Genomic DNA, 13,283 nt, shown 5'->3' on the forward strand with positions numbered 1-13,283 from the left:
AATGGTTAGCAGCATAACCATGGTTTAGTGTGTTGTCTGAACAGCCCCCCCCATCCTCCCTCTCTCTCTTTTTTCTGAGAGTTCTCTCCTCTTTAACAGCTACATGGGAGACCTAAAGACAGTAGTGCACGTGCTGGTAACCTCAAGGCTTGACTTCTACGATGCCCTGTACGTAGGGCTACCTTTGTACCTAGTTCAGAAACTTCAACTAGTTCAAAATATGGCAGCCAGGTTGGTCACCGGTACATCTAGGGGTGAACATATTACCCCAACATTAAAATCACTCCACTGGCTGCCAATTAGTTTCCGGGCAAAGTACAAAGTGTTGGTCATTACCTTTAAAGCCCTAAATGGTTTTGGTCCAGGTTACCTGTGGGATCGCCTTCTCCCATACAGTCCGCCCCGCACACTCAGGTGCTCTGGGGAGAACTTACTTCAGGTAGCCAAGACTAAGCTGACATCAATTTCCCAGAGGACCTTTTCTTCTGTCGCCCCTGGATTATGGAACAGCCTGCCGGAGGAGATTCGTAATATTAACTCCCTCTGTGATTTTAAGGCTGCATTGAAGACTAGCCTTTTCTGGCAGGCCTACCCAGATCAATGTAAAATCAAGAATTTTAAAGATGTGTTGATTCCTGCACTAATGTTGTTCCCCGCCTCGATCCAAAGGGAGAGGCGGGTAAAAAATTATTATTATTATTATTATCATCATCATCATCATCATCATCATCATCATCATCATCATGGTCTCCTCCATGCTAGGAACAGGTTTATCTCTTGAATTTGACCAGTGTACCTGGGAGAAAAAAATTGCTTGTTTTGTGAAGAATTTCCCAAAATTCATAATTCAAGGGTGAAAGAACTTGATATAGATAAAGATAAAATGAATGCAGGAGAAAGTGAAACTGAAAGATTTGCCCATGCCTAACCTAGTACAACCTACTTTCAATGGCAACATCGCAAAAGATCGCTTACTAACATTGCTAGGGGCTCAATTTGAGACCTTCTACATATGCTGTGTCATTGAGATATTCCACTCCATAGTTCACCCCTTTCAATCAGCTTCAGTTGATTTATTCATTTGCACTCGGTCTGGAAAAAAAGCCCTATGAGGAGAGACTGAAAGAACTGGGCATGTTTATCCTGGAGAAGAGAAGATTGAGGGGAGACATGGTAGCACTCTTCAAATACTTCAAAGGTTGTCACACAGAGGAGGGCCAGGACCTCTTCTCGATCCCCCCAGAGTGCAGGACACGGAATAATGGGCTCAAGTTACAGGAAGCCAGATTCCGGCTGGACATCAAGAAAAACTTCCTGACTGTTAGAGCAGTACAACACTTACCTAGGGAGGTTGTGGGCTCTCCCACACTAGAGGCAATCACGAAGCAGCTGGACATCCATCTGTCAGGGATGCTTTAAGGTGGATTCCTGCATTGAGCAGGGGGTGGACTCAATGGCTTTATAGGAGCCTTCCAACTCTACTAGTCTATGATTCTATAAGTTATATTGGGTTGCTCATGTGAACCTACAATGGACTGAGGAATCCCCTGTGCCTTGGAAGTGCACATCTACACAATCCATGCAGTTCTAAGTAACGGAGATAAACGCTACCATAACCTTAGCTTTATTAGAGAACTATTGCCCCATATAATTGCCCCTCAACTAAATTAAGCCTCTTATTTACATTAAATCATGCCTAGTTCTCATCTCAGCTTCCACCTGGTGTCTCTTCGCTGCTGAAAACTGGCTGGCAACAGACAGTTCTTTGAATGTTTATGTTCTTCTAGCAGTGTTGATAGTATCACATTTCTTGCTGCACTACTAGTATTCCCAAATCCACCTCAAAACAATTAGCGTAATCCAATTAGTGAGACCCAGGACTGTGTTTCTTAATCCAATGTTGTGATTTACTGTGCAGTCCTACCACTGAGTTCATCCTTAGTTTAAAGTCTGCATGGAAAGGGAGTTGCACAGACCTTTTATTTTCCTGTGCACTTGCTGGCTGCACGAAACATTGGTGTATGAGGAAGGAGGAAGAAACAGTTTTATACAAGGCATGTGTAACCCAGGAACAAGGCATGATTCAGAAGAAGGGGATAAAGAGTAGTGTAAAAGAGAAGATCGAAAAGTGCTGTAAAGAGGAGACAGAAGAGTAGCGTAAGGAGAAGATGGAAGATTGCTGTCTGGAGAAGATAGAAGAGTGGTGCAAGGAGAAGATGGAAGAGTGGAATAAGGAGAAGATGAAAGAGCAGTGTAGGGAGAAGCTGGAAGAATCATGTGAAGAGAAGATGGAAGATTGGTGTGAAGAGAAGATGGAAGAATCAAGGAAAAAAAGATGGAAGAATCAAGGAAAGAGAAGATGGAAGAATCAAGGAAAGAAAAGATGGAAGAATCAAGGAAAGAGAAGATGGAAGAATCAAGGAAAGAAAAGATGGAAGAATCAAGGAAAGAGAAGTTGGAAGAATCAAGGAAAGAGAAGTTGGAAGAATCAAGGAAAGAGAAGTTGGAAGAATCAAGGAAAGAGAAGCTGGAAGAATCATGTGAAGAGAAGATGGAAGATTGGTGTAAGGTGAAGTTGGAAGAATCAAGGAAAGAGAAGCTGGAAGAATCATGTGAAGAGAAGATGGAAGACTGGTGTAAGGCGAAGATGGAAGAATCAAGGAAAGAGAAGCTGGAAGAATCATGTGAAGAGAAGATGGAAGACTGGTGTAAGGCGAAGATGGAAGAATCAAGGAAAGAGAAGATGGAAGAATCATGTGAAGAGAAGTTGGAAGAACGGTGTAAAGAGAAGATGAAAGACTAATGCATTCTTTCAGGCAGTGTGTGTGTGTGTGTGTGTGTGTGTGCGTGTGTCCTTCTCATTATATTTCAGAGCAATAAGACTAGATCATCTCTAGGCTTTGCTTTAAGGAACCTACTCCCTCCACATACTCTCTGGCTGACTGCCTGGAATTCACCCCACCCCATTTTCTGTTGGTGGGCACAACCTTGAGCAGTGCAGCCATCCCTGGAAGCCCAGAGTACCCCTGCGGCCTTTGTGGCTGAAGACACGTAGTCACAAACTGCAGTGAAAACGCAGGAGCAGTTCCTGCTCACTTCCTCCTACCTCCCACCCCAAAGCATGATGGGATGTAAGAAGGAGAGCCCTGGTCAAGTTATTCCCTGATCGTTAGCTAGAATTGTCAATCTGAAAACTACACCTTCCCCTTCCCTCTACCCTGGCATTTTCTTTATATAAGGCTGGGGACAAATGTATCAATGCTTACAGTCAGAGCCTGAATTTTCACTGGCCTCCAAATTGCTCCCAAAGTTTTTGGAGGAAGTGACTTCATTTTGGACAGCCCTTGTTTCCAGTGGAGGCTGGTGGCTCGTATTTCAGTGAGGGGGCGAATGAATCCATTTGGGGGATAATATTCAGCGTTTTAGACAGCTCCTTTAGAGTTCTGACTGGTTCTGAAAGAAACCCAGAGAAGATTAATTGCCCCACTGAAATAGGAGCCACCAGCCTACAGTGCTTGTTTCACCTCATACGGGACTCAAGCAGTCCACTGTAGCTTTGGGTTCAGGATTCATCCAGAGCAAACACACACCTCTAATGTATTCAACATCCATTGGGTTCTCCTCACCCCCTCCATAATATCAGGGTTAAGATTATTATTATTATTATTATTTATTTATATAGCACCATCAGTGTAAATGGTTAAGAGACTGGGGCCACAGCTAGACCTAAGGTTTATCCTGAGATCATCCAAGATTCACCCCTGCCTGAGCACTGGATCACCTAGATGAACAGGTTTTAAAGCTTTTAAAACTTGATTTTGTTCTGACTTTATACTGTTAGTTTTACCCTACCCAGTGCCTGTGTACCCTACCCTGTGCCTGTTTGCTTTCTCTTCCCCTCCTTATTGTTTTATTATGGTTTTATTAGAATGTAAGCCTATGCGGCAGGGTCTTGCTATTTACTGTTTTACTCTGTACAGCACCATGGACATTGATGGTGCTATATAAATAAATAAATTAATATATAAATAATAATAATAATAATAATGGACGATCCAGGGATAAACTGTTATCCTTTAAAAAGCTTTTACATTTACATGTAATCAACCAGCAAATGTATTTGCATTATGAAGCCTTAGCCATAGATAACCTAGAAGAAGCTAGCAAGCTTAAGTTTTAAATTGCTTTTAAGGGGGGGAAATGTTAGCATAGGTGCCTCCATTTTCTAATGGAGGCACCTATGCTAACATTTCCCCCCTTTTAAAGCAATTTAAACTTAATAGGTGCCTCCATTTTCTAAAGGAAGCTGTGAAGTAGCCATTATACAGCAGGCAAAATGTCATGTATGCGAGAATGTCTCCTTGGATGTCTCCTTGTATCTGTCTTATCTAATGAAAACATAGCCTCGGCTCCAGTGCTCCTGTGTCAAAGTTAGCTTACTGTAACTTACTGTAGAACAAAGGGGATTGTTTAAGCAAAAATTAGCTATGCCCCAGTGTTACGTCCTGATTGGTTTATGCTGCAACAGGGCCCTGCCCCTTGCAGGCTTGAAATGCTGTGCTGAATTCCCAATGTCTTTGTCTGACTGTTCGCTTTCAAGACACTCAGATCTTGATTATAATCAATAAAGCGCTTTTGAACCCTCTGTCGCAGAAAGTGTGGAGTTGTGCTTAGGGGCTGATTGGATTTCGTCCCTGGGTGAAGAACATTGATCTAACAAAACCTTAGGTCTAGCTATGGCCCCTGTGCCAATTGGCCTCCAGCTTTCCCGCAAGGGCTGTTACTGACCTCGATCTGTTGGATGGCTTCTTCCCGCTGACGGATGACTTCCAGGTCCTCCTCTGTGATTTCAGAGAGCAGGGCATGTTCCTGATTCTGCTCCGCCCACATGCTATCTCCACCATTGAAGATCTTCTCATCATCAGCCAGGTCAGCGAAAGGAGTCCTGGGACTTTGCTGTGAGAGAGAAATAAAGCAGCCTTCAGAACCAGAGGGCTCAACCCATAAGGCAGATTTCTCCAGAAGAGGAACTGGAAGTTGAGAAAACATTAGACGATGGAGGCTCAGCTGCTGTGAAGCAAAAACCAACAACACTGCCCAGATGTGTGTGTCTGACTGTGTTTCCACTTGTGCATGCACTCTGCCGTTAAAGGAAACAGTAGCCTATCAGAACTGGCAAACTTGGCACTGGTTGCAAGAATGACAGCCAGTGAAGTATAGCGGTTACAGTATTGGACATAGGATTTGAGGGATACAGGTAACAGGCCCCACTTGGCTGTGAAGTTCACCAGGTAAGCTAACATACCTCCCATGGTTGATGTGAGGAGAAAATGGAGAAGACGAGGCTCCATTGAGCCTCCTTGGGTTCCTGGCAAGAGGAAAACAGGCAGGATATAAATGTAATAAGAAAGAAAAAGAGAAAATTAGGCCTTAGCTAGACCTAAGGTTTATCCCGGGATCGTCCCGGGGTCGCCCCTGCCTGCCCCCGGGATATCCTGTGTGTCATTTACATGAACAAGGATGACCCCGGGACGATCCTGGGATAAACCTTAGGTCTAGCTAAGGCCATAGTGACCTAAAGGCTCAGATTATCTAGTGGAAGCCACTGTCCACATACATTCTGCTCATGGCACACCTGCTCCCATTTACCTGATAGGGCACAAAGTAGGAGCATATGAGACTTTTGTCAAAGTTCATTGAACTTCAGAACTTGCCCCGGAACGTGAGCCATTTTTTGGCCCAAGCTTGCATATTCCCAAGCTTGCGATTGCATTTGCAAAATGCGTTCATTAGGACAATGCAGACTCGGACAGGTGTGTGTGTGTACACATTGTGTGTGTGTGTGTACACATTGGGATTCTCATTTTAACAACGGTGCACCCAAATACACACTTTTCCCATTGGGACAACAACAGAAAATTTGGGAACAAGGCAGACTGAGCTGCAAGAACCTCATTGAGGCCGTTCCCCATTGATTCTCCCATCCCTAGTTCAAAGCGGTCCTAACTCGGATAATACCAGGTGGAGAGGAGGAAAGACGGCATCACCTTGGCATATCACTCAAGTGCTACACCTTTAAAGCTACCGAAAAAGAAAAAAAGAGAAATGAACGCTCTGTCCCTTAGCTTTTTAACGGCATTTTAGAGTGTTGAAAGGTGCTCGTAGACACTACCTCAGTCATCCTTACTAGAGGTGCCAATGAAGAACTCTAAGCTCATCACTTTCTCCATCATCCTGCATATGGGGAATGAGGTTAATAGTGGCTTGCTTAAGGCAACTTACGCCACAGCTAGACCTAAGGTTTATCCTGGGATCATCCAGGGTTCGCCCCTGCCTGAGCACTGGATGCCCTGTGCGTCACCTAGATGAACCGGTTTGACCCCTGGACGATCCAGGGATAAACCTTAGGTCTAGCTACGGCCTTAGAGAGTCCATGGATCAGATGAGATTCAAACCAAAGAACTCATAAGTCACTCACTACCACTGCATCAGTAACCATGGCATACCCTGCATTGTTAAATATGCCTTCTGTGGTGCTCTGTACCAGCAGACTCCAACTTGGGCCCCTCCGGACGTGTTGGGCTCCCAGTTCCTAATAATCCCAGCCAACAGGGCCATTGGTAGTCCAATACATCTGAACTACATCAGGTAAGGGAAGGGTGTTCTATACATTTGGAAAACAGGACGGGGTGTATGTCGATCAAAAATTAAGCTCACACATACTTGAAAGATGATGATGATGATGAGGATGATAATATCCCACCTTTTTTTCCAATACTGGGACTCAAAGTGGTTTACAAGATTAAAACATGTACAATTAACACATATAAATATAAATGTACAAAAGTTAAAATAGAATTAAACCTGAAGTAAAATTAAAAATATGTTAAAACATTTTTTAAACAGTAACAGATTAAAAGGAGGGGGGATCCATTACATGAACACAGGTCCAGAGTACTTCTAAAAGCCTGCAGGAACAAAAAAGTTTTTGCCTGCCTCCGAAAGTGTAGCACAGAGGGATCCAGTCTAGCCTCCCTGGGAAGGGAGTTCCAGAGCCTTGGAGCAGCCACCGAGAAGGCCCTCTCCTGTGGACCCATCAGGCGTGCCTTGGATGGTGGTGGGACTGACAGAAAGGCCTCCCCAGTAGGTCTCAGAGCACAGGCAGGCTCATATGGGAGAATATGGCCTTTCAGATAACCTGGACCCAGGCCGCATAGGGATTTAAAGGTGATAACCAGCACTTTGAATTGTGCCTGGAAACAGACTGGAAGCCAGTGGAGCTGTTTTCACAGGGGAATTCTCTGCTCCCTGTAACCAGCCCCGGTCAACAATCTGGCTGCAGCTCTTTGAACCAGCTGGCGTTTCCGAACAGTCTTCAAAGGCAGCCCCATGTAGAGCGTGTTACAGTAATCCAATCGGGATGTAACTAAGGCATGTGTCACCGTGGCCAAGTCCGACATCTCTAGAAAAGGGCACAGCTGGTGCACTAGCTTTAACTGTGCAAGATAACCAACAATTAAACACGGTTTACAGCTTGAAATGGTGGGAAATTGAAATACTCTTTAAAAGGGTTAGACTGTGAAATTAAAACTTGGGTGCTAATATAGTTCCATCAGTTTGATGTGCTTTTGCTCATCAAATACATATTGGGTGGGATCCAGATGTTATCATGTTTGGAATGGACCCACTGGAATCAACGGCACGAGTTAATTGTAGCTACGTTAAGCATTGAGAAATGTACGTGTAGTTATGCATTTCTACACCTTCCGCTTCGCTGAACATGTGAAACGTAATGTTATATAATAATTATATATGTTTCAATACTGATAGAGTCCTGGAGCTTTAGGGGATTTTTATTTCAGTTTTCTGTCATCTAGATGTCGTGGGGTGGGGGTGGGGGGTTAGCTCAGCTCTAATTAAGGGGCCGGTGGGTTTGTTTACAGCTTGTTATGAGTTTGGACAGAAGGGAGAATTTCCATAGCATATTTCCCTTTCTTTACAAGGATACCCTGCAACATGGGGACTTGCTAACCCTGTTTGCAAAGTCTCCTCCCTCCACACCAGCTGTAGGGGGGGGGGGGAACACAAACACACAAAACAAACTTATAGGGGTGTGTTGCCTCTACTATGGGCGTCTTTGCAAACACAGCAGGTAGCAGATGGAGACCAGAAGTTTACAGCGGCCTCTTATTGAAAGAAAACCAATCCCATTAACGCTGCCCCAAGAACACAGAATCATAGAATAGTAGAGTTGGAAGGGGCCTACAAGGCCATCGAGTCCAACCCCCTGCTCAGTGCAGGAATCCACCCTAAAGCATCCCTGACAGATGGTTGTCCAGCTGCCTCTTGAAGGCCTCTAGTGTGGGAGATCCCATCACCTCCCTATGTAACTGGTTCCATTGTCATACTGCTCTAACAGTCAGGAAGTTTTTCCTAATGTCCAGCCAGAATCTGGCTTCCTGTAACTTGAGCCCATTATTCTGTGTCCTGCACTCTGGGAGGATCGAGAAGAGATCCTGGCCCTTCCTCTGTGTGACAACCTTTTAAGTATTTGAAGAGTGCTCTCATGTCTCCCCTCAATCTTCTCTTCTCCAGGCTAAACATGCCCAGTTCTTTCAGTCTCTCCTCGTACAGCTTTGTTTCCAGACCCCAGATCATCCTGGTTGCCTTCCTCTGAACTTGCTCCAGCTTGTCTGCATCCTTCTTGGAAGTGTGGTGCTCAGAACTGTACATAATACTCAAGATGAGGTCTAAATCTCAACATGTGGGGGAGCATGAAACAGTATGAAATCCAGAGATGCTTTGCCTCTGTCTTCATCAAACACACACCCAGCTATCTCACAATAGCTGGGGGCTCACAATATTCTCTTCACAGCATGGCATAATATGCCTCCTCCCAGGCTGCCCTTCCAACCGGTTGCTGACATTCTGTGGGCCTTACGCTGATACGGATAAGGATCAAAAAGACATAGCAACAATTGTGAGATTAGCTAGCGATTGTCCATCTGTGTCCAAAGAAGAAGTCACAGCATTTATGGTTGCGGAAACCAGCCCATAGCCCAAAGTTGACCAGGCAAACAAGACGCAGTCCTTACTCAATCTCATTTTTTAACTTGGGAAGTCATTGACCTGAATAGCTGCCAAACTGCACCTCCCTTGCTGTGAAAGAACAGAAAGATCCGCTTGGTTTCATTAGATTGGATAATCCCTCTCCAACCTGAAGACAACGAACTTTGCCGTCACCCAGAGATTCAAAGCTGCAACGCGTTGAACAGAAGCCCAAAGCAATTACGGGCAGCGAGGGCCCAAGGCAGCAGCGGAACACGTGTCCTGGGATGCTGAACACTTTCCAAGAGGCGATATGGAATGTGATTACTGTTTTGCATTATCTTTTAGGCAGGAAAGAGAAATGAGGGTTAGTAATCTGTCTTCTTTGCACACAAGCTGTAGGAGAACAGCCTATTACTCCTGCTTTTCCAGCTACGGTGCAGCCCATTTTGCTGGGTCCAGGAGGAGGAGGAGGGTGCACGCATAGGGAGATGGGGTGGCCACGTATAGATCGCCCAAACAAGGGGAAATGCATCCTCCAAAAACGAACACAAAAGAGGGCACAGCTTTAACATCGGTCTATAAGGAATTGCTCTGGCTGCCAATACGTTTCCAGTCGGAATTCAAGGTTTTGGTATTGATGTTTAAAGCCTTAAACAGCTAGGCGACTCGATACTTGAGGGAGTATATATGCCTGCCCCAGATTTGAAATCCACTGGAGGAGCCCTCCTCCGCGTCCCACCAACGCGAGTCATACACGGGATGTGGGGGAGGGCTTTCTCTGCGGTGGCACCCTGGCTGTGGAATGCCCTCCCGTTGGAGGCCCGACTGGTGCCCTAAACTGGTTTCATTTCGGCGCCAAGTTAAGACATGGCTTTTTAACAAAGGTTTGGATGGCTAAATTCACCAAGCCTGTACATAGTTTTAATTGCTTTAATTGGTTTTACTGTTTTTAAAGTTCATATTGGTTTTTAGCATATTAATGGTTTAATTTGTTTTGGAATTGTATATTTATTCTATTTTATATGTATGATTTTATCTGTACGCTGCCCTGTGATCCTTGTGATATAGGGCGGGATATAATTTTTTTAATAAATAAATAAATAAATAAATAAATAAATAAAATTGCCGTGTGCGAATTTATATACATGGCTGTGCATTAAAAAATAATAATTATTATTATAATTTAAATAGAAATACAGTACATCCCACCCTAGTGTAGAAGACTTTGCCCAGGTGACCCATGTTCCTTCCTCTTCAATCTGCTGTCCCGGCGCTGTTGATGGGCAACAGATGTTGCGCCTTTTTAAACTGGAATTGAACGGGACACCCCTTCAAACAGAGAGCAGTCGTATTTGAACAGAACTCAAACAGAGGAATGTCTTCTCTAAAAGAGGGCTCCTGGTCACCCTGACTGGTGATTGCCTCACAACCAGCACTCCTCCCTTCTCTTCTACTTCGAGAAAATGTCAGGCCAGGGCTGAAATTGTGGCAAAGGAAAGGTTAGTGTTGTACACAAGGAAATGATGGCACTCACTGCTCAGCCCTTTGGGTAGTAACAGGACATCTAAATATCCTTGAGAAATAAGCCCCAGTGGGACATAAAAATACCCAGGAGAGAGTGCCTTCTCCCTTATCAACCTGCCCGGTCACTAAGATCATCAGATCACATCCTCCTGGTGATTCCGCATGGACCTATGGCCCAACTGGTGTCCACTCAAAGAAGAGCCTACAGTGTGACGTCCTCCTTTCTATGGAATTCCTTGCCTCTGGAGGTCAGGCAGCTGCCAACACCGTGTTCCTTTTGGTGTCTCCTGAGAACATCTTTATTTCAGGAAGCCTTCCTTAACTGACCAGCCACATTTCTTGCTGGTATTTCATGTTTGTGGTAGGATCTACACTACTGCTTTATAGTGGAATTGAAGTGAACTGGCAACTGTTGGGACCCATGACACATCTACACCAAGCAGGATATAGCACTATGTATGTGTCAATGGGCCCCAACAGTTGTCAGTGCACTTCAATACCAGGATAAAGCAGTACTATAGACCCTGCCTCCCTATTCCACTTTCATACCACTTTCATAGTGCTATATCTTGCTTGGTGTAGATCTGGCCAATGTGTGTTTTAGATAGCTTTTCAGTGGTGGCCCCTCAATTATGGAATGATCTCCCCGACGAGGCTCGCCTGGCACCAACATTGTTATCTTTTCAGCACCAGGTCAAGACTTTTCTCTTCTCCCAGGCCTTTAACAGCATTTAACAGCATATGCTGAGCTTTTTTTAACTGACCCCAGAAATGTTTTTAAATGGATATTGTCTGTTTTTGTATGCATTTTATGCTTTTATGGTCTTAAATTTTGTATATTTCTTTTCAATGTTCACTGTTTTTAACTTTTGTAAACCTCCTAGAGAGCTTCGGCTATGGGGCGGTACATAAATGTCATAAATAATACTAAATAATGCTCCTAGTGGCAGCAGGCTGGAAGCCACAATTTAATTTTCCCAGAATGCCTCCTCTTTACAAGGCTAGACAATGGCGGAAAATGTCAGCTGCCACCTGGTGTCCATTAAGAGAAGCACTTCTTACCAAGAGATGGATTTGCTTTTACACCCAAAATTCAACCCCACACCTCTGCAAACTCTGCAAAACTACCTTCCATGTTATCATCTGTAAATCAGGTAGAAGACAGACACCCCCATTATTTTTTCTTCTTGTTGTTATTGCTTTAACATATTGAAGGTGACTTTTCTGTACCAGCTTTGATGGGGAGGGGTCTGAGGGCAGTTCTGCTGTCTCTGACCTAGGAGGGGTTTTCCCAGGCCATCTTATGTCCCTGAGAGGATCGCTCAGGGACTAGGAGATGCCTGACTAAATTTCTGTCATCATCCTGCTTGGGCAGAATTGGTAGAGATTTGCCTTTCCCTGTTGCAGACATGATAGCCCAATAGTAGAGCACATGTTTTGCATGTAAAAGGTCCCAGATTCAATCCATGGCAACTCCAGTTAAAATAATCAGGTAGCAGTTGATAGGTCGAGGTGGGTGGGGATCTCTCTGTCAATGAGAGTTTAAAACATCACACTATATGAACAACAGTCTGGGTTAAAGGCTGCTGATACAAGTGTTCATGGATTGATCTACCTTTGATCATTTGAAGAGGTTGCATATAAAATTTAAAATAAGGAGTGGTGAAATCCAGTGCCTGTTTAGACAGGAAAAAATGTCCTCCATTATGGCTGGGGGTTGCTGGGAGATGTAGGATTTTTTCTGTCTAAACAGGCATAGAATTGCGCCCTAAATGACTCAGGGCTTTCTCGTTCTCTCCTGGCCTTCAGTCAAATTCTATTCTGCACACCACCCTGCTGTTATCTATACTTTTTCTCTTCCCATCACAACTTCTCACTGCCCGAAATAATTTGTCTTCTCCAAGAAAAGAAAACAACCAAAGATGGTTCATACGAAAGCGTGAAAATTCAGAAAGCGCATGGTTAAACAAGTGTGGATGAACACATTCGTCAAAGTGTGTCCTTAATTATAGATGCAAATGGGCTTTTTTCTTTGAGCATAATTTGTTTCTTTTTGACTCAGCGTAACGTTGTAAGGGGATTTATGGCAATGAAAGCCTCTGCTGACACGGTACGTTTTGGCAACCGTCGGCATTTTCTGGCACTTTTGAGTTGGATCTGGATACTGGCAACTCCTTCAGTCAAAATCACCTGAACTGTTCGCTTCAATCAAGAATCCCTGGGCTTGCCTGGATTTTAAAATACACATTCAAATAGGGAATCGGAGGCAAACCTGGATAAGGGTCCGGAAGCTTCAGCTGGTACAAAACAGGCCAGCCCGTTTACTAACAGGGACTGGCCGGTGAGATCACATTACACCAGTCCTTTCACAACTTCATTGGCTGCCAGTCCAGGTCTGGGCTTGATTCAAAGTGCTGGTATTGACATTCAAAGCCCTAAACGGCTTGGGGCCAGGTTATTTGAAGGAACGCCTCCTCCCATATGTGCCTGCCCAGACCTAAAGTTCATCCACAGGGGTCCTTCTCCGTGAGTCCGTGCCAAAGGAAGTGAGGCAGGTGGCTACCAGAAGGAGGGCTTTCTCCGCTGTGGCACCCCGGTTGTGGAATGAGCTCCCCAGAGAGGTCTGCCTGGCGCCTACACTGTACTCCTTTCGTCGCCAGCTGAAGACCTCTCAGTATTTTAACACTTAATTTTAACTTAAATTTAAA

At 44.5% G+C, this 13,283-nt stretch overlaps 1 protein-coding gene across 2 annotated transcripts in view; it reads right to left on the minus strand.

The window, feature by feature from the left end:
• The window catches only part of TSNARE1 (t-SNARE domain containing 1), a 504,015-nt gene that overhangs the window by 185,611 nt on the left and 305,121 nt on the right, over nucleotides 1-13,283 (minus strand). For both annotated transcript variants that reach the window (XM_063131213.1, XM_063131212.1), the window contains exon 9: nucleotides 4,789-4,956. In XM_063131213.1, coding sequence (XP_062987283.1) covers nucleotides 4,789-4,956 — 168 coding nt within the window. The remainder of the gene's footprint in view (nucleotides 1-4,788; nucleotides 4,957-13,283) is intronic.

Source organism: Elgaria multicarinata, chromosome 7 (genome assembly GCF_023053635.1).
Source record: "Elgaria multicarinata webbii isolate HBS135686 ecotype San Diego chromosome 7, rElgMul1.1.pri, whole genome shotgun sequence".
Lineage (NCBI taxonomy): Eukaryota > Metazoa > Chordata > Lepidosauria > Squamata > Anguidae > Elgaria > Elgaria multicarinata.